At 40.7% G+C, this 27,757-nt stretch overlaps 2 protein-coding genes across 4 annotated transcripts in view; one reads left to right on the top strand and one right to left on the bottom strand.

Moving 5' to 3' along the window:
- Positions 1-1,914, top strand: part of ACAN (aggrecan) — a 42,207-nt gene extending 40,293 nt beyond the window's left edge. Inside the window, exons 17-18 of the mRNA XM_074236212.1 lie at positions 608-790; positions 1,538-1,914. Coding sequence (XP_074092313.1) covers positions 608-790; positions 1,538-1,614 — 260 coding nt within the window. The 3' untranslated portion in view covers positions 1,615-1,914. The remainder of the gene's footprint in view (positions 1-607; positions 791-1,537) is intronic.
- A 2,418-nt stretch (positions 1,915-4,332) lies between these two features.
- On the bottom strand, positions 4,333-27,745 carry HAPLN3 (hyaluronan and proteoglycan link protein 3). Of its 3 annotated transcripts, none has more exons than XM_074234121.1 (5): positions 13,915-27,745; positions 12,751-12,933; positions 10,502-10,870; positions 7,248-7,550; positions 4,333-5,459 (listed from the first exon to the last, which is right to left on the bottom strand). In XM_074234121.1, exons 2-5 carry the CDS (start codon positions 12,872-12,874, stop codon positions 5,173-5,175), a joined length of 1,083 nt encoding a protein of 360 aa, XP_074090222.1. In that variant the 5' UTR covers positions 12,875-12,933; positions 13,915-27,745; the 3' UTR covers positions 4,333-5,172. The 3 variants fall into 3 exon arrangements, with proteins under 3 accessions (XP_074090222.1, XP_074090223.1, XP_074090224.1); XM_074234122.1 differs by having other exon boundaries at positions 18,237-27,745; XM_074234123.1 differs by having other exon boundaries at positions 19,131-27,745.
- Between the last annotated feature and the right edge of the window lie 12 nt (positions 27,746-27,757).

The following is a 27,757-nucleotide window of genomic DNA, read 5'->3' as shown; positions in this document are numbered from 1 at the left end:
CATAGATGATGTGTTTAAAAATTCAGAGGAGAAAAAGATCAGTATATGATTGTGATGAAATACTATTGTGCTATAAGAAATGACAAGCAGGATGCTTTCAGAAAAACCTGAAAAGACTTACATGAACTGATGCTGAAGTGAGGAAAAAGCAGGAGAGCATTGTATACAGTAACAACAATATTGTATGATGGATCAACCTTGAATGACTTAACAATTCTCAGCTATACAATGATCTAAGACAATTATGAGGAATTTATGATGAAATAGGCTTTCTATCTCCAGAGAAAGAACTGATAGAGTCTGAATGCAGAACAAAGCTTACATTTTCTTTATTTTTCTTGGGTTTTAAATTTATGTTTTCTTTCCCAATATGACTAACATGGAAATAGTTTTGCATGACTGCACATGTAAAACCTATATCAAATTACTTGCCAGTTCAATGAGGGAAGAGAGGAAGAAGGGACAGAATTTCAAACTCAAAAATACTTGTAAATGAATGTTAAAAATTATTTTACATGTAATTGGGAGAAAATAAAATATTAAATAGGTGTATAAGTATGTATACCTACATACAAACATGTTTCACCACTCCTTCTCAATCTTACAGTGGCTTGTGGAGACCCTCCTACAGTTGAACATGCTAGAACTTTTGGACAGAAAAAGGAGCGATATGAAATCAACTCACTGGTCCGGTACCAATGCAAGGAGGGCTTTGTCCAGCGCCATGTGCCCACAATCCGATGCCTACCTAGTGGACACTGGGAAGAGCCACAGATAGCCTGCATAAATCGTAAGTACTGGCTATTTCTGTATACCTAAAGCTTCTTCCCCTCCCAAGCTGTCCTGGAAGGATCTGATCAGTGGATTAAACAGAGAGTTAAGAATTTCAGCATAAGGCATCCCTCTTCCTACCCCTCCAGAATTTCTAGAATTTTACTTTTGAAAATGCCTCAGGTCCTACTTTTAAAAAGTGGGGTAGGGAGTCATAGAAAAATATGATCATGGAATTAGAGCTAGAAGGGGTCTTAGAAGTCAACTAGGCCAATCCTCTCATTTTTTTGAAGGGTATACTGAGTCCTAGGCTGAGCCCAGATTGGGACTCATACTGTGATTCCAATTCCAAAATTCTTTCCACTGCCAAAGAGGGAGTGGAAAAGAAGTTTCTTGGAATTTCCAGCTGCCTCTTTTTGGCCCTAGGACCTGATAGGTTCATAAAATTGAACAGAATCATACTGGGTATTCCCAATATAGTATCTATAAGAGTGTTTATAGTGAAAAATATGTGACTCAAAAGATAAAGAAGAGATTTTTCTACCCATCTGTTAACTATAATTGAGACCTGATAAATCTGGTAGGTTTGGGGGAAAAGCAATGCTCATAAATCTCAATGAAAGTTGATGTCACCAAATAGAAGTTAGGACCAAGGACAGTGAACTAGATGGAAGTTAGAGTTGGCTTCATCTATGGAGTTAGAGTGGGCTCAACCCTGTTTTCCCTCCACTGAGCAATCACCATGCTCTCTTCTCTCATCCCACAGCTACCACCTATAAGCGACGACTACAAAGGCGGAATTCTCAGCCTCAGCGGAGCAATGTCCAGAGCACAGCCCACTAGACAGTAAATTCCCCCCTAGAGAGCCAAAAAGGACAGAATGAGCCGACAGACCTTACGGAACTGACACTATTTCATGGAGTCATTGTCACCTTCTTGTTGCTTTCTGTCATATAAGGAATTACATTAAAAAGGAAAAAACCCACATCATGTATATACCCACCCAAAAAAAAAATCATCCCCCAAAATATTTTGTTTTATTTTCTTTTCACAAATCACTAAAGCAAAAAACTAGATTCCAGCCACATTTTTCCCCACAGTCTGAGTTTTAGGTACTTTTCTTCAATTTCATGTTGTGCCTATTTCAGGGACCAGGGCAGGGACGGGGGGAGGAGGGGATTCGGGGAGGGGGTTAAGTTAAATAAAGAAGATTATTTTTTGTTTCCTGATTTTATCCAAGAACAATGTAATTATTTGTTATTTAATCTCTAAGAAGAGCTAGCAGAGGGAGAGGGAGGATGCAATCACGTGGATTTTCCAGAGATGGAGGACTTGGAGAATGCTGTACTAGTGAACTGTAGTTGAATGTATCAGAAGAGAAGGGGCTAGAAGGGGTAGAATGTCTGTGATAAGGGCAAGAGTCAGAGGGATGAGGGGAAGAGTGAGAAAGGTACATGAGGAAGGCAAGACAAAAGGAGAGATACAGAGGAGAAGCTTAAAGGGGGATGGGTTCTGGGGCTGATTCCACTCTGATTAAATAGCTTCTCTGGCTTCCTCTCACTACCAATGTGCCATCACAGCCAGTGTCACAGCAGGGCTGGGGGGCACTCCTGATCCAAGGTTCGAATGTCACACACCCCCCCCCGGGACCGTGCAGGCCACCATGGTTCCATGCACCTATTTATATTTTTGAAAACTGACAATGATGATAATAAAAAAAATTGGAAGAGTTCTTTTTTTTCCTTGTAATTTAAGGGGTGGCGCCGAATATCTAAGAGTTTATTGAAGGAACTTTTGGGAAATGAAAAGGCTTTTGGTTAATTCTCCAAAGATTATAAATCTTTTATTTAAAGGAAATTTAGAACTAAGTGTGTATATAGTAGACAAGTTGCTATAAACCATATACAGTAAAACCAATTGCAATTTATTCTTATCAGGATGATTTCTATAAGACCACAGATTTAGAGCTAGAAGAAATATTTGAGGTCATTTCATCCACTCCCCTAATGTTACAGAAGAAAAAACTGAGGTTTAGATGATGGAGTGTATATGTGTGCATACATATGCATATCTGTGTGTGTGTGTGTGTGTGTGTGTGTGTGTGTGTGTGTGTGTGTGTGTGTGTGTAAGTCTTCATGAAAACAAATTACACTCAGGTAAAGAAGCCAGAATAGGATGAGAGGTTGTAAACTGGGTTTTATACAGTACTATTAATGGAAACAGAATGTACTGAAGGAAGCTGGTATATTCATTTGGAGGGGATACTTGGAAAAGATTATAGACATTGAGAAAAAAATGGGGGGGGATCACAGAGGAATATTTGCATAGAATAGAGAACAGAGAACAGAATTTGAATCTATCCTTCACATTTGATTTCTGGGGTTCACAGATGATAAATGGGGGAAAGGAGAGAGTCCTCAGATCTGTATCTGAAGTAGAACTGGCCACACTTAGTTCACTGCTTGAACCCCTCCCTCTCTAATTTTTTCACTATAATCAAAAAAGGGAATTCCTATATATGGTTAGCTCTTCCACATCTCAACTTTACCCACCTTGGTTTCAATACATTACAGGTCAGTATTAGAAATTAAATGAGAATTTTAGGGAATTTCGTGAAAACCGCAGATGATACATGAAGGCCAGTAGATGATAAAAGAAAAAAGTTTAGACCTGGATAGACTTGAGCAGATGCAATGTGAAATGTATTGCATACAAAGTGAGAGCAATATTGAAAGATGATCAACTATGAATGACTTAGCTTTTTTCAGAAGTGCTATGACTGACCCAAGACAACCCTGAAGGACTTAGAGTAATGAATGCTCCATTCCCAGAGAGAGAGCTGATGATATCTGAATACTGAATGAAGCATACTTTTTGTTTTACTTCCAAAAAAAAAGAAAAGAAAAAAGTTTAGAAACTCAGAAAAACAAAAAATATATCAATTCAAACTTCTTCTCTAGTACAAAAGGAGGGCCAAAAATTTTTATCCACATTTTTCCAGATAGAGGGGGGATGCCATGCCTCCAACTCCCAAGATATGGAAGGGATGACTATAGTATTATTGGTCTCCAACAACTGACAGTGCTCCTATAATGAGACTCTGAATATGTCTTCAGCCCAGAGTTCCAGCTCTGGGTGAATAAAGGTGGATGTAATAAAAAAATCTGTCCCAAGTATCCAGCTTCCAGCAGTAACGAAGCTTCACTAAGACAGCAGGGGTTTTCCCCTCTCACTTCTTCCTTCAGATTCATCCCTTTGTTCCACAAATTCACTGGATGCCTTTAAGAAAATATTTCTATGGCAGCAGCCCCAATTCAGGGGAACAGAAATTCCCTCATAATTTCACCACTCCTGCCAACACACACACACACCCACACACACACACACACACACACACGCTTGCACGCGCACAACCTATTTCTTTCTCTTATCGTTCTTCTCAGTCATATCCAACCACAGAGCAAGAGATGCAATTATCCATCTTTCAGCACATTCAAAAAACGAAAAATTCAGGTAGAGACAAACCAAGAAGAAATTACAATTGATTTAAAAAAGGTCATAGCACCATTTATTGCTCTTGAAATGGTCCTAGTGGCAGTTCCCCAGAAAGGACATAGAAAATGGGAGTGAGACAAAAAAAAAATTCTTGGTTCAGGAATAGTTATAGAGATTGGGATGTTGTTTGGAGCATCAACTTCTTGGATGGACTGATTTGGGCTCACCTGGACAAGAATGGTCCCCCATGAAGTGGGAGGAGACAAGGTAAATATGAGAGGCATCAGGCCAAGTTAGCAAGAGCTGTCCAAATTCTTGATTTCAGAATCCCCTGTCTTGTATGTCAATGTAAGATGAACATAGACACATACACCCCTTCTCCATGGAATCTCTCCTCTTATAAAAGAAAAAGGAAAGAAAAAGGAGAACCCAGGGTACACTTAAAGAACTGTGCACTGGAAGTCTAAAGATCTGGGTTTATTCTAGATCTGATTCTAATTTTCTATGTGACCTTAGACAAGTCACTTCCTTTCTCTGGGACTCAGTTTCCTCATCTATAAAATGGCATAATTATTCTAGATGATCTCTGAAGTTTCTCTGAAGCTTTAATGTTCTATGTTCCTATTGAGTGCCCAAAGTAAGAGATGGAGCCCAGAGGTAGGAAAGACATGTGAGAAGGCATGTCTTAGGAGAAATCAATTTCTTCTTTGGGTTTTAAAAAAACATAATAAAAAATATTATTGTTTAAACAAACTATTGAAAAAATGTAAAAAAGTCATCTAAAACTCCTTAACCCTCAGGGAAAATAAGACTTTTAATAAATACACCAGCCGTGGGGGGGAGGGGAAGGAGGAAGAAACAGAAGAGGGATTAAGACTGGGGACAAGAGAAGCCCTCCCCTTAGCCCTAGCTTTGTAGGTAACAATAGACCCCATATTTTCGGCTCTCCTTGTCAGGGAAGCCAAAGCTTCGTACACCAGGAATGGGGGATCCACAATTAGGCCGAGGACGGGTGACAGGGTAGCGGACACTGCCATCAGCCAGCCAGCCTGCATCACAGCGGTCCAGGTCATAGAACTTCCAAGCCACAAAGAGTTGCCCCACCTTGGCAATGTGTGCCCCATCCTCCAGGCAAGCATTTTCTGCCTCAGCCATTGTCATCTTCTCCAGGTGCTCTAAATAATATACCCGTCCTATGGGGAGATGTAGGGAGTGCCATGATCATTAAAGCAACCAAGACAGCAAGGATTATAGTTCAATTCAATTTAGCAATCATTTATTAAATACACACTGTATGCAGAGCACAGTAAGGAAGATACAAAGTTTAGGTACAGGAGCAAATGAGATCATTTTTATGTTTAATAAAGCACTTCGCAAAGCTTAAAGCACATTTTCAGTGTCCATTATTAATCATCATCATTATTACTATTACTATTATTATTATCTGTTGTTGTTAAAGACTTTATTTTTTCCAATTACATGCAAACATAGTTTTCAATATTCATCTTTCTGCAAGCTTTTGAGTTCCACATTTTTCTATCACTCTCCCTTCCTTCCCCCTCCCCATGGCAGTAACCAATCTGATACAGGTTGTGCATGTATAATCATGTTTAACTTTATTATTATTATTATTATTATCCCAACAAGTCTACAAATATTTATTGTGTCTTACTATGTACCAGCTATATTAAAGCAGAAGACAGTTCTTGCTCTCAAGAAAATGATCTTATTCAGGGAAGCCTAGAGGGATTTGCATAAACTGATGCTGAGTGAGATGAGCAGAACCAGAAAAACATTGTACACCCTAACAGCAACATGGGGGTGATGATCAACCTTGATGGACTTGCTCATTCCATCAGTGCAACAATCAGGGACAATTTGGGGCTGTCTGCAATGGAGAATACCATCTTTATCCAAAGAAAGAATTGTGGAGTTTGAACAAAGACCAAGGACTATTACCTTAAATTTAGAAGAAAAAAAAAACCTGATATCTTATTGTCTGATCTTGCTATCTTTTACACTTTATGTTTCTTCCTTAAGGATATGATTTCTCTCTCATCACATTCAATTTGGATCAATGTATACCATGGAAACAATGTAAAGACTGGCAAATTGCCTTCTGTGGGGTGGTAGGGGGAGGGAAGTAAGATTAGGGGAAAAATTGTAAAACTCAAAATAAATAAAATCTTTAAAAAAAATAAAAAATAAAATAAAATGATCTTGAGGTCAGGACAGCTAGGTAGTCCTTGTGAACTAGAAACTGTTCCACAAAGGTTCAAGTAAGGGAAAAAAGCTTTACTCTTTATATTATATGTTAGCAGAATGTATTGGAGGTCAAGGTAGGTATCCATGATACCAGTAAGACAGTCCAATGGGGAAAATAACATACAGATAATGATGTTCAAACAATGTATATAGCTTCTATTTCTATCATATTTCTAATATATTTCTAAATATGTATTTCTATATACATATTTCTATATTTACTCACACACACACAGACACACATTATATAATGTTTGTACTCATTTTCCAAAAAGAACCATGACATCAGGGAGGTGATGCCATGACAAGCACGTAAATTGGATTTGAGTGAGGGGGAGGCTGTGTTAAGTCACCAGCCTCACTTTTTCCTCCAGAGCCATCTGGGTCTAATGGCCATATAGGAATCAGAATGACTGGAGATGACTCTGGATGCAAGGCAATCAGGGTTAAGTGACTTGCCCAAGGTCACACAGCTAGTAAGAGTCAAGTGTCTGAGGCTAGATTCGAACTCCCTTTCTCCTGAATCCAAGGCCAGTACTCTATTCACTGTGCCACCTAGCAGTCCCATATATACATTTACATACATTCTCTAATATACATGAATCTTTAATCTCTGATTTGGAATGAATTGCACAAACTACAACAAGACCAAAGTCACACAACCCCAATATCCAACTCTAACCAGAAAAGCTGAGGTTCTGCCAGGTTACACTCACCTTTCACAGATGAAGAGAAGCAGAAGACGTCATAGTGGTGCAGTCTCTTGTGACGCTCCCCATAGCTACGGATCCCAGGTGCCAGGCTGTGTCCCCCGCATGGCTGTCGAGGCAGGGTGATGGGGTACTGCACAGTCCCATCCAGCAGCCAGCCTGCATTGCACCAGTCCAGCCCCTCTTCCCAGGCCTGGAAGAGTTGCTCAAAGGAGGCCACCACAGCATCTTGTTCCTCACAGGCCAGCTGTGCCTCATGGAAGTTGAGCTGATAGCGACCATGGGGTGGCTGATAGGGAAACACTACACCTAGAAATGATCATAGGAAGAATTGACTAGATGATTGGAATTGGTTTCTAAAGAAAGAGATCCTGAGGCCAGGACAGCTAGATAGTCCTTGTGAACTAGAAACTGCTCCACAAGGGTTCAAGGAAGGGAGAAAAGCTTTATTCTTTGTTATATATTAGCAGAATGTATTGGAAGTAAAGGAGAGAAAAGGGGTAGGTATCTATGATACCAGCAAATATGAGGGGAAAAGAAACAAGTGGAGAGAGAGGGAAGAGGGACAAAAGTTCACAGGGAGAGTTATAGAGGAAAGACAGAAGAAATGCTAAAAGGATGATAAATTATGTTTTGGGCTCACCCCTGAGGATCTCCAGGTCCTGAAAAAAAGCCTCCACTGAATGATCTCATCAAGAATCCAGTGCTGGCAGCTTTCACAGATAGAAGGCAGAGCTAATCATAATTTTCTAGTTATCCCATTTAAGTGACCTTATTAGGAAGTATCAGAGTGCAATCAGCAGCAGTCAAAGACCCCCAAAACTCTAACTAGTAACCTGATCTCTGAGGAATCTGCACCTTTGTTAGACTTTTCACTCTAAACTTCAGGTTATATCTAAAGCAAAAAATTATAAGATGTGTGAATCGGGGAGGAAAGGAGGTTTGGTTGAGGGGATGGAGAAGATAAAGGTGCTTTTTTCATCTCACTACATAGTCCATACAACTAACCCCCATATACTTCATTTTCTATTGTTCTCTCTATATCCTTTTCTCTCCTATCCTATCTACTACTTGGTCTACTCAATCCCAGCTCTCTAATCATCCCATTTCCAAGTTTCCTCTGGTATCACCTATTCCCATCACCCCAACCACATCATTTATAATCCTACCATTCCATCCACAACCCCCTATCATGGATCTCTCAACCCTATTTCTATTCCTCTCCTTTTCCTAGCTCCCAGGTCAACAAATCTGAGGGGGACTATAGACTCCCCAGCTCCAGAGAGAGACCACTATGATGCTATAGAGAGGCCCTCCCAACTACAGAAAACCCTTTTTCCCACAAAGGAGAGGTGTCTGGAAAATGGCCTCTGTCATCAACTAAAACTTGCTTCCTTATACTTAGGAAACTCACATAGAACCAGATTCAGGAATCAGAGCAATAATTACTTCTGTTTTTTTAATAGCGTTTCACACATTTCAAAGGGTTTCCACCTACAGTATCTCCTTTAATCCTGACCACAACCCTAAAAATGCATCAGGAGAGATATCCCTATTTTACTAGTAAGGAAGTAAAACTACAGAGAGGTAAGGGTAAAGTGACTAAGATCAAAGTCACAAGGCTAGTAAGCAGCCATGATGAAAACAGGACAAGAAAAAAATCTCCTAATATCAAGTTCATACTTTTATCCTAAGAGGCTCCCTAGCTCATGCTTTTCATCATCCCTCTCATCCCCACGTTAGGAAAAGAAGGATGCAGACTCCTGCAGTCCAGACACTCCAACAGCTCATTAACAGTCTAGTTAGACAAACTAACAGCATGTGCTGTGCTTAGAATCAAGACCTGGACACAAAGCCTACTAAACAAATTACTTCCTCATCTCTAAAATGGGAATAATATCCACCAGGTTGCTGTGAGGATAACATGAAATATAGTACATAAAGAGCTTAGTGAATATGGGATATGAACTGTGGTCTAGTGGACAGAGATTTGGACCTGGAGTAATAAAGATTCGAGTTCAAATCCTGTCTCAGACATTTAACTGTATGACCCTGGGCAAGGATCTCTCTCAGATTTACTTATCTGTTGAATGGGGATAAAAGCACCTCCCTCACTAAATTGTGAGGATCAGTTAACATATGTATAGGAATCAAAGTGCTGAATAAATGCTAGCTGTTGTTGTTAGCTGTTAAAAAGAGGAAGCATTTTCAGAGACTGAGATGCTAGAATATAATATGATAGGTATAGTATATATACTATATATACTATAGCCATAATAGGTAACATAATTTGCTTAGAATATAGAATACCATGGGGCAGCTAGGTGGTGTAGTGGATAAAGCACTGGCCCTAGAGTCAGGAGTACCTGGGTTCAAATGCGGTCTCAGACACTTAATAATTACCTAGCTGTGTGGCCTTGGGCAAGCCACTTAACCCCATTTGCCTTGCAAAAACCTTAAAAAAAAAAGAATATAGAATACCTTAGAATGGATATAATAGTTCAGGAAAGAACATGAAATTAGGAATCAGGAGACCTGGGTTTGAATCCTGATTGTGATTTACTACCTATGGAAGTTCAGGCAAATCATTTCATTTCTCTATATGGACCTCAGTTTCTTCATTTGTAAAATGAAGGGGGAGAATTAAATAATCTCTAAAATCCAATCAAGATCTAAATCTCATGATACTCTGAAAATAGTCCCACACTAAAAGCAGAGGTTTGAACCCTTTCCCCATCCCTTTCCCCTTGGTTCCCCCTATCCCAATATTACACCTTTTGCTTCCATCTCTCTCTCTCTCTCTCTCCCTCTCTCCCTCTCTCTCTCTCTCTCTGTTTGTCTCTCTCCCTCTCTGTCTCTCTGTCTCTCTCTCTCTCTATGTCTCTGTCTCTCTGTCTCTCTGTCTCTCTCTCTCCCTCCCTCCCTCCCCTATGTGTGTGTGTATATATATCTCTTTCTCTCTGTGCATCTGTCTCTCTGTTTCTGTGTTTCTCTCTGTCTCTCTCTCTGCATCTCTCTGCCTCTCTCTCTATGTATGTCTCCATCTCTCTGTCCTTGTCTGTCTTTCTCTGCCTCTCTCTGTTCCTGTCCATCTCTCTCTGTCTTTTTCTGTCAGTCTCTATTTGTCTGTATCTCTGTCTGTTTCTTTGTCTCTGTCCCCATGTCTGTCTGTCTGTCTGTCTGTCTGTCTGTCTGTCTGTCTGTCTCTCTCTCTCTCTCTCTCTTTCTCTCTCTCTCTTAATCCCTCCCCAGTTACTCACCCCTCAGTTCTAGTTCCACCACACCACTCTCATCTTCCAACCCATCAATGACCTCACACCGATAGCGCCCATAGTCCTGTAGGCGCAGGTCGAGGATCACCAAGGAGGCATCCTGCTCTTTCTCTTGTAAAAGGTGAGCCCGACCATGATATTCCCCAAAGCTCCGGTGCCTCAGTCCAATGGCCACCAACACATCTTGCTCAGGGGTTCCATTCTCCTGTAGTTTCCACCACTTGATTCGGACAGGTCGAGAGGAGGTCAAAGGAGGTTCATAGTAGTAGTGGCAGGGCAGGGTCACATTGGCACCTCGGTAAGTGAACAAGGGATCCTCAGGTGTCTTTACCACCAACTTCACTCCATTGAAGAAACCTTTTGGGAGAGATGGGAATCTAGGGTGAGGAACTGTCTAAGACCAGGGTCAAGAAGCAAGATGTCTCTTGGTATTTACCACATTGTTACAATTCACAACCACAACTCACAACTCAAATTAGAACAGCTGAAGATCTAAGGAAGCATTTCAAAAGATCCTAAGGAAAAGATGATCTGAAAACTTGACCCAGAAGATGAAAGAATAAAATGTACCTCTTTTCATCTTTCATCTTTATATAGGTGAGAGAGTGTTGGTACAGAATTTCGGATATACTTTCAGGCCAGATGGATTGGTTAGTTTTGCTAAACTGCTTTTTCCTCCCTCTTATTTTTGTTATAAGGGACAGCTCTGTCTCTCTGTCTGATATGACAGAAGAACATCAAAACAAAAAAGTTATCAATAAATTTTTTTAAAAAATCAATAAAAAAAGAAAAAAGATATTTCACTCAATCAATACCATATAACTAAGATCAGGAAGGATTTTTTTTGGTAGAGAAAAGTCATCTAGAAGAAGAAGTCAGCTCCCAGGTTAGGCCCTGTCCAGCAACAGGATACATTGAAGAAATCCTCCCATCAGCAAAGATACCCCCAAAAATATTAGCCAAAAACCAGTTCCAAAGAATTGTTCTCTGTAAGTAGCTTCCCTTCTTCTGGAGAGTAGAAGAAAGGTGCTAAGGACAAGCTTCTTGTTCAGCCCAACCTAAATACTAAAGAGTTGTCCATGAACTGTGATTACAATAAATTTTTATTTAAAAAAAATTGAGGCTCAACAATAAAATATTCACAGCAACACTTTTGTGGTAGCAAAGAACTGGAAACAAAGTAGATCCCCATCAATTGAAGAAGGAATGAATGATCAATTCCCAGCACATGAATGTGATACACTAGATTCTCAAACTTTTTTTTGTTCAAATAGTTGAACATTGAATTTGGTAGCACTATAGGAGAGTCAAGAAACTCTAATATTCTCAGTTTTCCTTAAATAAGAGCAGCTGTTTTTGTTGTGTTCTTTGTGAGTTCAAAGTTGATGTGCTTTGTGGTTAGTACAAACAAATAATAGATAGGTTTTGTTTATTTTATGACTACCATGATTTGCCATACTCCATGTGATGGGTAGATAAGTAAAATGCATTTAAACAAAATTATTTCAAATTTTTTTATCTGCATTAATATAGCACCAAAAATTTCATTGCACAATCAATGAAACTAGCAGCACACTCTTTGAGAATTACCGATGCATTACAAAATTATTACACTGTTAAGAAATAGCGAGAGGGAAGATTTCAGAAAAATCTGGAGAGCCTTTTGTAAAACAAATTGATGAAAAACTAGGAGAGAAATTTGCATAATAACAATAGCATTATAAAGACATTCTTAAGAACTCTGAACTATATTTGATGTCTGTTAAATTCTGAATTAAAGCAAGTTTTTTTTTAAAATGTACATTCCATAAGAGCAAGAATTGTTTTTGCTTTCCTTGTAACCCCAATGCACTGTCCAGAATATTTGTGTTCTCATTTTCCAATCATATCTAACTCTTTGTGAGTCCATTTGGGATTTTCTTGGCAGAGATACCTGAGTGGTCTGCCATTTCCTTGTCTGTCTCATTTTACAGAAGAGGAAACTGAGGCAGACAGGGTTGAGTGATTTGTCCAGAGTCACACAACTAGTAAGTGTCTGAGGCTATATTTGACCTCAGGAAGACAGGTTGTCCTGAGTTCAGGACCAGGACTCTATCCATCACACTGCCTAGCTGCCAGTCCAGACTATTGGTAAGCATTTAAGAACTTGCTGATTGATTGATTAAACAGTCAAAATTGAGATTTCTCCCTGCCTTGCACAAATAAGCTTCCTTGCTAACCCTAGAAGACACACCCACCTTCTCCAAGGCCATCTCTGTAGCTTCTGTCATTCATGATATTTCCATAGTAGAAACCATTGTAGAAAGGGAGTCCAGGACAGCCAGAGGGCAGCAGGAACACAATCAACAACACCAGCAGCATTTCTCATCCAGAAAAATTCAACTGCTCTTGGCTAAGGGTTGAGGCTCCAAATGAGCCAGCTAAGAAAAAAGAGCACATGGGTAAGAGAATGATTCCATTGGGAGAGGAATATGGAACACATCCTTATGATGTCTAACCATCTTGGATCAAGCAACAGAGGGCCAGTTAAGAGTACCACCTTGGCCACAGTCAAGGTAGCCTCTCTTAGTTTCCTTCTCAGTTCATGAAAAATTCCCTTGCTGATGACTCTAAAGCCACAAAGAAACCAGAATCTACATAGCCCCAGTTTTCCTCTCCTCCCATTTTTTAGCCCTGGGTGGTAAGCTAAGCCTTTCATGTCTTGCTTAACCCTGAGTCTGGCCTCCCTGCTGAGAAAGATTGGCAGTCAGCCCTCCCACCCCTTCAGGCTGAGTGTGGTCCAGCTGGCTGCCCCACTGAACTATGCCCTGTCTGTCAGACAGTCTGTGCATAGCTAGAGGGAACAAACTGATTCTCTTCCAGGACCTGGGTTCCTGACTCCATTTACCCCCAAATTCTTCTCTGATCCACAGGGAGATTAGAAACATAAGCATCCTCTTCAGCAGATTCAGGGATGAGATGTATTGAATTCTTATCAACAATTAATAAACATTTATTAAGGGGCACTATACTAAGCACTGGGAATGCAAAAAGATGCAAAAGACACTTGACTGCCCTCAAGGAATCAAGATTGGGCTTTGTTCATGTTCCCAGTGGAATCTATAAGATATAATCAATCAATGAATATTTATTAAATAATAACTACGTGCCACATGGGGCTGCTAGGTGGTGCCATGAATAGAATACCAGCCCTGTAGTTAGGAGGATCTGAGTTCAAATTTGACTTCAGACACTTGCCACTGACTAGGTATGTGACCTTGGACAAGTCATTTAACTTGACTTCCTCAAATCCAGGACCATCTCCAATCATCCTGATTCATATCTGGCCACTGGACCCAGATGGCACCAGTGAGGTTGTTGACTTAGCACAACATACCCTCACTCAAATTCAATTCACTCACTTTTCATGGCATCACCTCCCTAATGCCATGGAGCTCTTGGAGAATGAAGGACAAACATCATCATGTGCCACATATTGTTTTAGGTGCTTTGCAGTTCATATGCAGCTGCATAGAACCAGGAGGCAACAGCTACAGGGAATATAAGGGAAAGAAGAACTTACTTTGGTTCTGAAACAACAACAATTTATATTTGTAGAGAGCTTCAATAAAGTTTACGTAATGGCTAAAGAGGGCCCGGATTTCAGTGGAAACCCAGGGGAGACTTGTGGATAGTTAATGAGTCTGCTTCTGGAAAGTTCCAATGATGGAAGACCCCAGTTCTTTACTTCAGAGCACACACGTATTCTGAGCTGTTCTCTGCTCTCTGCATGGTTGGTCTCTGAGAATGTACACCAAAGGTTTCAGTATGAACTCATGCTCCACACAAGGAGTAAGGTTAATCCTCAGAACTCTGGAGCATATGGCCCCCTTGGCAAGACCTGTTTGCATCTTCTTTCCTTTGGTAGAGGGTTTTGTAAGAGCTAGAAAGGGTGGGAAAAAACCACCTCAGTCCTTAGGAAGAGTAGGCTCCAACTGAAAGTGTTAGCTACAAACATTCTTCCTGCCATTGAGTTGACTCTGGAATCTACAGGGCCGATGTATAAGTTCCTTGTTCATTTTAGCTACAACACCAACCCATACCAGGGCAAGGTCAAGCATGTCCTCAGAAAAGCCACCTTCCTAAGTTGGTCACTGAATCTTCAATGATTTCCTCCAACTTGGGACTACTAAAACCTTTGGTACATACTTTTGGTTCCAATTCAGTTTCCAGCCAACCAAAAGGCCTCTCTTTGTCCTAAGGTGATAGGAAACAACTGAGAGGTGGAATCTCCATTCAGTATCATCACACACTTTCAGAAGCAAACTCACTAATTATCCATGAGTCCCATGAGCATGATCCTTGGATAGGATTCTCATAAACTAATCTGCCATCACATCAACCAAAAAAATTGTCTCACCATTTCTTTACCTCTTATAAGTAGAACCAGTATTATTCTCTTCCCCATTTAACAGATGGACAAAAGATTATGACTAACTAAAGGTGTCTAAACCTCCCAAAGAGTAAGAAATTAAACTTAAACCCAGGACTTCTTATTTCCAGACATCAAGTGAGAAAAGTAAATTTGGCACCATTTGCTTAATGATGGTTCAGTCTCTTCTTTCAGGCATTTTGCCTTCCCATCCAGGTTCATCATTCTTTCTATTTTGTACCCTGGTTCCCCAAAACTTTTCCCCTACCTCATTTCTTTAGTTCCAGATTGAAGACAAAAATGAGTTTCAATATTCTAAATCTAAATTAGTGTATGTAGCCAGAGGATAACTGGAGAGGCAAACTAGTAGAAATAAACCTAAAACAGGGCAGCTAGGTAATACAGTGGACAGAGTACCAGCCCTGGAGTTAGGAGGACTTGATACTTAAAAATTACCTAGAAGTGTGACCTTGGGCAAGTTACTTAACCCTGCTGCCTTACATAAAAATCTAAAAAAACCCTAAAAGCTTATAAAAGTGGATACAAGACCTGGGCTTTCATCCCAGTTTTGTTATTCAAGTAAGGCCTTGGGTAAGTAATTACAGCTCTCTGGACTTCAATTGCCTCACCTGTAAAATAAAAGTATTGGACTAGATGATCTATAAAGTTCCTTCCAGATTTTACACTCTTGAGTTTCTTAAGCTGAGAAATGCAAATATCCCTCTGCCTACATGAGGTCACTGGGGAACACTCCTTTCTTAACCTTGCTCTCATGGTCTTCATTCCAAATAACCCATATCATTTTACCCAACTCAAGTCCTACATCCAGTTGAACAAAAGAGCCCAAGAAGCAGGCACACAACACCCTGCTCTTTCCTACCACTGAAGGTCAATCTGATTTTCCTCAGGCCTAGTGAAACAACAGAGAGGGCCCAGGATCCAGTCCAATTATGAATCATTCAGAGAAAAAACAAGAGCTCCTGTTTGATGCCCAAAGCTGTTCTGATCTTCCTGGCATTCTTTAAATTTAGGATAAAACCATTTCCTAAAATATTAGGAATTACAAAATTATAGATTATCAAATTCCTTATTCTATAGCTATCATTTAAAGAATACTTTAAGGCTGGCAAAGTGCTTTATAAATATTATCTCATTTCATCTTCACTACAAACTCTGAGAAAGAAGCTTTTAATATTCTCATTTTACAGATAAAAAAAACTAAGGCTGGAAAAAGGTTTAGGGAAATGTCCAAGGGCATGCAGCTAGGAAGCATCAAAAAAGCAGGATTCCAACTTCCTGACTGAAGCTCAAGCCATTGCATCTTGTCCAAAGACACAAAGCTTGTCAGTAGTAAAGTTAGGGGGAGAACCTAAGTCTACTGTCTTCTTGTGCTCCTTTCCTTACACTTTGATGCAACGGAATATATTAGGGGACACAGAAACCCCATCCAGACCTCAACTGCTATGGCTGATTCATAAGCAGATTCTCCCCTCAATGAAGGGAAAAGGAATGAAGCAAGAATGGTAAGGCAAAATTCTATTTACAGTTACAGCCTTTCACATTCACTCTTATCATATATCTCTTAGTTTTTCAAATTTAAAATTTTACCATGGTTTCTGACTTTTTCTCAGGATTCTTGTCACCAATTGCCTCCCTAATTAAGAGGTAAAGAGGAAAGAGGAGGAGGAGGAACTAAGTAGATATATAGATATAAAAACAGACAGATAGATGATAGATACATACATACATACATGCATGCATGCATATATACATACAACTTAGCACTTGAAGCTTACAAAATGCTTTATAAGTGCTTATACTTATTAAATTTATGCTCTGGCTAAAGTAAGGACTTACATATATAATTTAATAAGAACCTGGATTTGGAAATCTAGGTTTAATTCTAAGTTCTAATACTTTCTACCTGTGTGATTATATACATGTCACTTAATCTCCCTTTGCTTCCATTTCCCTTTCTATAAAATGAGAGGGATTAAATTTCCTTTCTACCTTTGAATCTATATGCCTATGATTTATGGCACCAAACCAAGTATCTTTCTGTATTCAGATTGCACATCTCCATAGTACCAGCAGAGGATGCTATGCCCCTACTAGGTTTCTCAACCACCTCCTCCCCAGGGCTCTGGGAGAGGAATTTGACATCTGTGCCCCCTGTTTGGACAAGGTTTATAAGTTCCTTTGAAACTGCCACTATCAGTCAAGGGAATGTGGAAGCAGAAGTGAGCTGAGAGGAGAATCACAATCCCTCCAGACATTCCCTAAGCACTCCCCCTAACTGAATCCCACAAAGGAACCAGAGCACTCCCCTCCAATACATCTCTTCCCTCAAGGGCTAGGTTTCCTGATCCCAAAGGAAAGGATCTTCCAGGTTTCTGAGAGTCCACTAGAAAAAAAATCTCTGCTTATCTAATAGACCTGTCTACCCCTAGAAACATTCCAGAAACCACCCACCAAGTTCCCACTTTCTGACAGAGACAAAATTTCTTGGCCCTCATCTCTTCTAATGCCCCACAGAACAATCTGCCTGCCCCTCCCACTGCTGGAGGGCACTCCAGGAGAGGGGCCAGAGAAACTGGGGAAGTTTGAAGCTGTATTCTCTGCTTTACTCTGACTGTTGGTCACAATTCCACTCATGTTCATACTATCTCTTATTACCTCAAATGAAACAAACTTAAAAATGTGGGTCTCCTGGACTGTCAGAGTTGCTGGGGTAGAGGTCACAGCCCAGCCAAGTCCAACCAAAGGGTCATTTCTAGCACCCACATAATTGTTCTCAGGTTCCTTCAAGCTATATTATAGGTAACAATGCTCTCCGTTAACCTACCTCTTTACCTCACTCCACCAGGAAAACTTCTGTAAAATTGGCTCATACCAGGCAATTTCTCCTCCTGAAGAATATTGCAATACCCTGCAAACCCTTTTCCTCTGCCCTAGAGACTAAGCTGGACCTCTACTCTAAATCTTAACTAGCCTGTCCCTCAAGATCCCCCAGACTCAATCTTTCATTGCTATAGTTCCAATCCAGAGGCTTTCTCCCCAGAGCCCGGCTCCCTGCCACAAAGCCCTCCCTATGAACAAATCATAGATCTCGTGCTTTTCCTGTATCTTATCTCTTGATCACAGACCCCATTCTTGCCCTACATCTAGTCTCAGATCCCTGAGTCCAGTCTCTCCTGAACCAGGGGTAAGAGTAAGGGAGCTTCAATGGAGAGCAAGGATTGCAAGAAAGCACAGGTTTGCAAAGGTGTCTCCCTGGATTCTCTGGGCCAGGACTTCAGAGAGCTCACTTACCAGTCCAACTCCTGTGAGACTTCCCACAGTCCCGACTCAGTGAAAGAGGCTTGGAGGGCTCCGGAATATGTTTGGGGCTCCTGAATGGCCAGAAAGGAAACAGCACAGAACAAACCCCACCACGCCGGGCCAGCCTCTTAAAGGAACACACGCCCCTTTCCCTGACTTGGGCCGGGCTGGAGGATAGGGTCGCCAGGGCAGACCTGAGCACCTTCCTAAGGAACCTTTGGCAATGAAGATATTTTCTGCACTCAGAGTTAGCAGACTCAGAAACAGAATGGAGGAAGCAGGCTTTGTTAGAGCAGAAGACTCAGATTAAAATGAAGGATAAAGGGGTGGGAGAGTTTCAGCACTCCTGGGTGGTAGCAATCTCTTAGTCTCAAAGATGGGGTTAGAGTCACTGAGACTAGGACCAGGACCAGGACCAGGAGCCATCAGGGACAGAACCAGTGGCAGTCCAGTAGGAAGCTGGCCCTAAATCTTTCCTCAATCTCAATTAAGGGGGTTGGGAAGTGGGGAGGGGACTCAAGACCATTCATTTTTCATTCCTCTCTGGGAATGACAACCTTAAATGTCATCTAATACAACTCTCTCTTTTTATAGATGAGTAAACTGAGGCCCAGAGGTGAACTGACTTGCCCAACATCACACAGGTGAGATCGGAAACAAGAGCTGAACACAGACAGAGGTGCACTGGAGAAACCTCCAACCAGCTTCGGAGAGCTGACTGTTCATCTTTAAAGTGAGTAGCTACCAATCAGAGCTTGATTTGTGGTTTGGTTGATTATCTAGACTTAAGAAAGTGGTGGAGGAAAATATGTTAATAATGCAGGTCAAACTCAAAGTGTGTGTGGGTTCATTTCTTTTTCCTAGAGAGAGTTGTTAAATATTTACCAGCAAGCCCCTGGATACATAGACCTTCTTACTTCAGAGTCAGCACTCATTCCTCTGGTTCTCCCCTGGAGTAAGTAGAGTGAAGAAGGATCTAGAGTGAACATTTAGGCAAAGTTTCTACTTTAAAATCAGAAATGAGAGCACCTCACTTAAGTAGATTTATCTCCCCCCACTTTCCATCTATGAGCCCCAGTGAGATCCTAGCTCCTCTAGCATCCCAAGTTGTAAAAAAAATGTAAAAGGGGTATAAGGGAAGAAGGCAGGGGTTGTTTGGGCTTCATGACCCTGTGACCCTTCCCCCTGGCCCATCCTGGAGCCTGAAGCAGCAGCTCCTACTCAGGTTTGTTGTTCTGTGCTAAGGAAATGAGCCATCGAGGGCCAGGACCCGTGTCCTGCCTGGACGGGAAGGAAAACAACACTGTCCAAATAGAGCCATCCTGCGAGGTAAGTTGAAGCCCACCCATCCGGACAGCAGTCTTGACAGAAAGCTGGGTCCTGTCCTAGAACTAGAAGGCTCCTTTTCAGTCATCTAGAGGGACTCCACCAGAAAGAGAAGATGGGTTCAGAGTTGGAACCTAAATAAAGTCATTCATATAACATCCTGAGGCAGGGCAGCCCCAGCCTAATATTTACAATAATGCCTCAAAATTGTAAAACACTTTACAGTGTTTGTGTTTTCATTTGATCTTCACAAGTTGATGAGATAAAGAAGAATGGTGCAATAAACTGGTAAGGTAAGGAAGACTGGTATGATTGTCCCCATTTTATAGATGAGGAAACAGAAGTTCAGAGAACCTAAGTATTTTGTCTAAAATACAGCTGGTCCAGCTCAGATGCTAGAATATAGGGTAGGTTTTATGATTTTATACTTATATAAGGGTCTAAAAAATAAAATCCTTTGGCTTAGGTGCAGTCATGTCTGATCCTCAGTGAAACCATTCTGAGTTTTCTTGGCAAAGATAGTGGAGTGATTTACAATTTCCTTCTCCTTATCATTTTGCAGAGGAGAAAACTGGGGCAAAGAGAATAAAATGACTTACCTAGGGTCACATAGTAAGTGTCTGAGGTCAGATCTGAACTCAGGAAGATGAGTTTCTGACTTCAGGTCCAGCACTCTAACCACTGTGTCACCCAGTTCCCCCCAGCTTATTAAAGCTCTTCAAAAGTTCTTCAAAACCTCTCTCTCTCTCTCTCTCTCTCTCTCTCTCTCTCTCTCTCTCTCTCTCTCTCTCTCTCTCTCTCTCCTACCTTTACAATCTTCTTACACCTTGCACTCCTGGACATGTTCTTCAGATCAATGACACTGGCTTCCTGTGCTGGTCCTCACATAAGACCCTTCAACTCTGACTCCAGGAAATCTTTATTGAGTGCCCTCTTGCCTAGAATGTTGTCCTTTCTCATCTCTCCTTTCTGATTTTCTTCAAATCCCAGCTAAAATAATACTTCCTACAGATCTTTCTTGATTCTCCTTAATTCTGGTGCCTTTCTCCTTCTGATTATCTCCCGTTTATCCTGTATGTAATTTTTTGTACATTGTTGTTTGCATATTCATGTGGAGGAGGGATTGTCTTTTGCCTTCTTCTTTATAAAGTGCCAGCACTTTATGAATGGTAGGTGACACTCATCTAGACCACTCTCCAAGCCAAAAATCTGACAAAGGTATGTATGTTTTAATTTGTCTTTCAAATCAGGACAATTTTAATGTTCTTTGCATCAATCCTCAACATATTGTAGTCTTGGAGTTTACAATTAGAAACATGCAATTGTCACCACCACCCACATCGTGCCTTCGGCACCATAAAATTATACATGTGCACATTGTAGACACATAATATGTGCTACTGTGCACATGTTTTCATGAGTACAACAACCTGTGATCTCTAGCTTTTTGGTTCTCAATAATTAATGACATGTCAGTCTTTTACTAAAATACTTACTGATTTGGACAGCTTTTCTCTCTGCTTCAGTTTCATTATTTAGAAAATGAGTTTATTGGATTCTATGACACTCAGGTCCCTTCCAGTTCTAAATCCTGAATCCCTATGAGTTGATTCATTCCATTACTATTTGCTAAAATGTTGGCATTTCTGAGGTATTTCCCTGAATTATGGAGATGATAGGACAAAACATTTTAAACTGAGGATATAAGAAGAAGCTTTTAATAGTGCATAATAATGACCTTGGAGTCAGGATGGCCTAGGTTTAAATACCACTTCTCCCACTTATTAGATTTATAGTCATGGGTAAGTAATTCAACTTTCTAATACAGAAATTGAAATCCAGAGAGATGAAGTGATTGGTCGAAGGTCACATAAGGAGGCAATAGCAAAACCACAACTTGGACCCAGGCTTTCTGACTCCACTTTTTCCACTTTTCCAAACTGTCTCTCAGCCTCTCTGACCAACAAAGAATCTTCTAAAACTATCAGCTATAAATAGGATGCAATATACACTGGTGGAAGCATTTCCCACACCCCAAAACTCACAGGTCCTGTATGTATTGATGCATGGTGCCACATGGACAAATAGATGGCAGAATCTTTGCCAAGAAAACTCCATATGGGGTGATAAGGACTCAGACATGACTGAAACAACTAAACAGCAACATGATGCCATACGGGATAAAACATTCAAAATCAGGTCTGTCTTAAAAAATCCAGAATATATGATCACAAGACCTATGTTGCCCTACCACAAGAGGAGATAAATAATGATAAGGTAACAAAGAGTCTGTGGAGGGTGCTAGAGGTATGTATGTAAAGCAATTTCTAAACTAATATCTATTATCTATCTTTTGGAGAATGACTAAAAAGGTGGTAGTACCTGACTGAAATGAAACCTCATTGGACTGTAAGAATTAATGGTTATGAATAAAGAGAAGCATGAGGAAAGTCTATATGGACTGTTGCAAACCAAAGTAAGCACTATAAAGAAACCAATATACAAAATTGTTTAAACAGTATAAATTTAAAGAACAACAGTGAAATAATTGGAGAAGGCTACAAAACTATAATGACTGAGTTTGACCCCCCAAAAAGAAATATCAACAGGTATGGGAAAAGGAAGAAGTTTAAGATGTGGAACACTGCATATACTATCAGACTTACTTAAAATTTTAGTTAGTTTTGCTAGTCTGCTATTTTCCTTCCTTTTTATTCTTTGCTATAAGGGATGTCTAGTCAGCTAGGCAGTACAACAGATAGAGTACCAGGACCTGAAATCAGGAAGGCTCATCTTTCTGAGTTCAAATTGGGTCTCAAGGACTTACTAAGCTGTATGATCCTGGACAAGTCATTTAACTGTGTTTGCCTCAGTTCCTTGTCTGTAAAATGAGCTGGAGAAGGAAAAGGAAAACCATTTCAATTTTGAAAAGAAAACCCCAAATAGAATCACAAAGAGTCACACACAACTGGACTACAAAATTAAGAAGTGGCTATGAGGGAGGCTTTGAAATATGGAGTAGAAAACAGTGAAAATACAGTGGTTTGATTAAAAACAGACTATCAACAAAAAAAATAATGTTAAAAAGAAACAAAAAATGAACATCTATATCTTATGAGTTATCAAGTTAGTCACCTACCTCTAAAAAGTTAGTTTATTCATAGGGAGAACCATGAGTTTGTCAAACATTGTGGGCAAAGGACATTGGAATCAATCTATTCAAATCTGTTAAATGAGTTAACTGGACTAGATGACTTCTAAGGTCCTTGACAACACTAAATCCTAATGATATACCAACCCCATGCCTGAAGGTCTTTAGGAAAAGGAGCATGGGGGGAAAGGATCCCTAGGTCAGTAGTATCAAACTCAAAAATAAATAGGGACTGCTAAAGGGGTCAATGAGTTTATAAGGTTTCCTGTGGCTACATGTTGAATTAGACTTAAAAATATAAAATTACTTTTTTTTTGCATTTTCATTTATTTTGTTAAATATTTTCTGGTCTGGTTTGGCCACATCCTATGGCTCTCATGCTCTACATTTTAGAATAATACTCTGTAAGTCTCCAATATCCAGCTCTGCCACCAGGTGGCAGGACAAAACATATTTGGAAACAGGACCTGGTAGACCCTCAGAGCAACTTTGGACAAGTGACTTCACCTGTGTGAGTCTCACCTCTTCCTCTGTATAAATAAATGAGTCTCACTATTTAGACTAGATGTTTTCTAAGTTCCTTTTCAAATCTCAATTCTTTGATCTATTAACTGTTCAATGTCCCTCAAGGCAAAACTGAGACTACTAATTAATTAGATTATAATTTAAAGCAGCTTTTCTCTTGTTATTCAGTTTTTCCTACTTCAAAATAAGAATTATGAGATATTCTGAGGAGGAGAAAGGAAGGAAGGGATAGGGGAGGGAGGGAAGGAAGGAAGGAAGGAAGGGATGGGGGAAGAAGGAAGGAAAGGAAAAAGGAAGAAAGGGAGGGAAAGGAAGGAAGGGAAGAAGGAAGAGGGGGGGGAGGAAAGGAAGGAGGCAGGAAGGGAAGAAGGGAACAAGGGAGAGAGGAAACAAAGAAAGGGAAGGGGGAAGGAAAGAAGAGATAGAGAAAGGGAGGGCAGAAGGAAGGGATAGAGGGGGAAAGGAAAGGGGAAAGGGGGAAGGGAAAGAAGAAGGAAGAGGGCAGAGAGAGAAGTAGAAGGATAGAGGGAGAGAAGGAAGGAGCAAAGAGGGGAAAGGAAGGAAGAAAAGAGAGAAGAAAAGAAGAGGGGAAATGGAGGGATAGAGGGAGGAAGGGAGGCAGGGAAGAAGGAAAGGATAAAGTGAAGAAGGGAATGAGGAAGAAAGGAGGGAAGGAAAGGAAGGAAAAGAAGGGGAAGAGGAGAAAAGAAAGGAAGGAAAGAAGAGATCAAAAAGGGGAAGGAGAGAGTGAGGAAGGGAGAGAAGGAGAGGGAAAAGAAGAAAAGAAGGAAGGAAGGTAGTGGAGAGAGAGAGGGAAAGAAGAAAGGAAGGAAAGAAGGGGAAAAGAGAAAGGAAGGAAACCTATGTTAAGTGCCTCCAGAGGGACCAGGCACTGTGTTAAAAGTTTTACAAATTTTAGCTCATTCAATTCTCATATCCATCCTATAAGCTCTGTGTTCCCCAGCTGTTAGGATTCAAAGCAAAATGCCTTGGTCTCAGACACACAGCCTAAGACGCCACCTGGAGTTTAGAAATGAAACTAAAAACAATGATTTTACTTGAAGTTTGTGGAAGTGTCATAACAATGCTATAGTCTTTAGAAAACTCCTCCTGGACCCCCAAAACTGTTTTCCCCAAAGAAAAGTCAGGACTAGGTATCACCAGGTGGCAAAACAAACAAGCTCCAGAAGGGACCTTAGAGGTCATCTAGTTCAATCTCCTCATTTGGGACAAGGACCTGAGGAGGTCAAGTGATTTGTCCAAGGGCAAATTCAGATCAGGGTTATCTGACTTCAAATTCATGCTTCTTTTCTTTGCACCTCTTTTGCTCATTTATTCTGATGTAAGAATCCATTTAAAAGGGAGCAGCTACCCCTGCTTCTCTAGAGGCAGACAGGGAAGTGAGAGAAATAAGAATTTACATAGTATCTACCTTATGCCAGACTCTTCCTAAACTCTTTTTCTTTTTTATAAATTTTATCTCCTTTGAGATTCACAATAATCCTAAGACGTAGGGGTGATTATTATCCCCATTTTACAGTTAAGGAAACTGAGACAGAGTTTAGGTGACTTGTCCAGGATCACACAGCTATTAAGAATCTGAAACTGAATTTGAACTCAATTCTTTTTGACTCCAGAATCAGCTCTCTATCCATTGTGTGCCTCTAGCTGCCTGCACATTATTAATATTCTCCCCAAGACTGGTGTAGATCCAAGAAAATAACTCTCTAGTCCAAACATGCTGGTCACAGATGTGATATGTGAAGATGTGAAAAAGACAACTTGAGGCTAAAGTTGGTGTTTCCCTTTAAGGGATCCTGGAGCTGCAGCTCGAAGGGACCACAGATGGCAAATGGTCAGCTCCCTCAGTTTACAAATGAAAGAAAACTGAGGCCTACACTGAAGCCACTTGAAGAGAAAAATGGAAGGACTGTCAGATGCTAGAGGATCTGAACCCAGTTTCTCTGCCCCAGGGCCATGAGTGTTGGGCTAGCTGGAGTATAGTTCTTTTATCTAACACTAGTTCGAATCACTGCCCTCTCACACCCATTCTGGTCAGCTTGTTTCCTCTCTGTTTTAATTCCCTAGGTTGAATGGAGCTTTGTGTTAGTTTTGTGAAGAAATTCTGGAGCTGAGTCTGTGTGAGGTAAATGTATAGAGGGCATAGGCAGACAGGAGTTTTGAATAGGAAAGGAGGCATTGTGGGAGGCCTCTTAGCAATCTGGAGGCCCTCCCTATCGAAGCAGAGTCTCCTCAATGACCTGGAGAGGGAGGCTTTGTCTGCCTTTGCCCCACACTCCCAGTAGGTGGGAAAATAGATGGTTAGAAAAGGGGAGGGAGAGGGAGAGAGAAAGAGAGGGAAAAGCAGGGAAAGAAAGAAGGAAAGAGAGAGGGGGGAAGAAAAGATGGGAGAAAGGGAGCGAGGAAGAAAGTAAAAAAACAAAGAGAGGAAGAAAGGAAAAAGGAAGGAAGAGAGAAGAAAAGGCAGGGAGGAAGAGAGAAAGGGGAGAGAGGAGAAAAAGAGATGGCATTTGGGAGGAAGGGAAGAAAGGGAAGAAAGAGGGGGAGAAGAAAGAGGAGAGAAGGGAGGGAGAGAGAAAAAAGAGGAGAGTCAGAAAAAGAGAAGGAGAGAGGAGGGAGAAAGAGATGGCATCTGGGAAGTAGAGAGGAAAGGGAAGGAGGGAGAGAAGATAGAGGAGAGAAAGAGGGAGGGAGACAGAGACAGAGGAGACAGAGAGAGAGAGAAATTATAGGAGCTCAGAGAGAGGGGAACTACCAGTAGCAAGGCTATTATCAGAGGCCAGAGGAAATGGAATGCAGTGATTAGGATAATAGGATTTCAAGCTGGAAGTGATTATCTAGTTCAACTGGCTCATTTTACAAATAAAAAAACTAGGTTCATAGAGATTGTGACTCCCAAGGTCCCAGGTGTTGATTCCATATCCAGAGGCTGATGTCAGAAGCCAAGAGGGAGTGCTAACTAAGGAGAGGGAGAAATTCTTCAGTTCTGTGAGGTCCACGGAACTTGGGGAGTTGAATGAAATGAGAGCTGCCTGGGAGTTAGAAAAACTGCCAAAGGTTAAAATACCCCACCCACCACTTTGGGACTGAAGACAAGTTATTTAATATCAAGTGTCCATATTTGTATCAATTACCTCCCAGAGTTGTGAGGAAAAATCATGTAAGACCCTTTAAAGTACTATATAAACATGAACTATTATCTGAAGATCGCTAAAAATAATTAAGCACTCAGTGAATTGATTGGGAAAACTGCTTGATGACTTGAATGGGCCATCCCAGAGTGACCAAGGGAAACCTCCAGCTTCTTCTTCTTGAAATGAAATGAGATTAAACCATCCCTCCAGCTGTAGGACTTTTCTTGGTTGTTTCTGTTTTGAAAGAATCCAAGTCTAAACTGTCCTCCCTGGAGAAACTTCAAAGAGCCAGTTTCCCCAAGAAAGGCTGAAGGTCATCTCTACGGATCCCTTTGTCTATTAAGGAAACCCTTAGCTATTATAATCATATTAATCTTATAAACCCTATAATTCCATCAGTCAATTAAGCATATATTTAGTGTACTAGACATTGGGCCTAATAAATGCTGGTTCACCCACCACACCTGTAGTCTGTGTTTACCCATGGACTGAAGGTACTCAGGTTCCTTCTTGAAGAGTATTAAAGTCATCGAGAGGGTGTTGTCTTAATTCTTGAGTGAATTAGATTTAAGTGAGGCAATACTGCCAGTCACCTCACTCCAGTGGTTGATGAAAAGAAGGCAGAGAAATCATTGAGTTAGGGCCAAAATGGAGGAAACCTAGAACCATCTGGTTCATTCCTCCTCTCATTTCTTTCTCTTTTTTTTCTTTTCTTTCATGAGACTATAGGGATTAAGTAACTTTCCCAGGGTCACATAGCTAGTAAGTATCAAGTGTCTGTGAACAGATTTTGAACTTGGATCCTCCAGTGCTCTATCCATTAAACTGCCTAGCTGCCCCAACCTCTTCTCATTTCATAGATGAGGCCACTGAAGGCCAAAGTGCTCAAATAATTTGCCCAAAGACAAACATACTAAGCACTGGTCCTGGGATTTTCATTCTGATTCCACTCTAAGGCTTCAAGTTCAAATCCTGACCCTGCTTTTTTTTTTTGCTTTTGCAAGGCAATGGGGTTAAGTGACTTGTTCAAGGTCACACAGCTGAGTAATTATTAAGTGTCTCAGGCTGAATTTGAACTCCTCTTGGCTCCAGGGCTGGTACTCTTATCTGCTGTGTCACCCAGCTACCCAGGCCCTGCTTCATAATATTTATGGGAGATGAACTTCTCTGGGCCTGTTTTCTCATTTGTAAAATGAGAGGGCAGAACCAGATGATTTCTAAATTTCTAAAACACCTTCCAACACTAAATCCTGTCAGTCCTTTGACAACCTGTCTACCCAATTTGTCTTGCCCAAAAAGGACTCTCTTCTCATCCTGCAAGACAACTTTAAGATTCAAAGTTGGACCTGTATACA

The sequence above is a fragment of the Macrotis lagotis genome, chromosome 4 (genome assembly GCF_037893015.1).
Source record: "Macrotis lagotis isolate mMagLag1 chromosome 4, bilby.v1.9.chrom.fasta, whole genome shotgun sequence".
Taxonomy (NCBI): Eukaryota; Metazoa; Chordata; class Mammalia; order Peramelemorphia; family Peramelidae; genus Macrotis; species Macrotis lagotis.
Note: the sequence above shows the minus strand (reverse complement) of the source record. Positions and strands in the feature narration are given on the sequence as shown.

What these genes read in the sequence shown, in the direction of transcription:
- HAPLN3 (XM_074234121.1), bottom strand. Translation starts at nt 12,874, where the DNA reads ATGCTGCTGGTGTTGTTGATTGTGTTCCTGCTGCCCTCTGGCTGTCCT. An exon ending in CAGAGATGGCCTTGGAGAAG is followed by an intron (nt 10,871 to 12,750) that starts GTGGGTGTGTCT and finishes CTCTCCCAAAAG; the next exon opens with GTTTCTTCAATGGAGTGAAG. An exon ending in GGTGGAACTAGAACTGAGGG is followed by an intron (nt 7,551 to 10,501) that starts GTGAGTAACTGG and finishes GATCATTTCTAG; the next exon opens with GTGTAGTGTTTCCCTATCAG.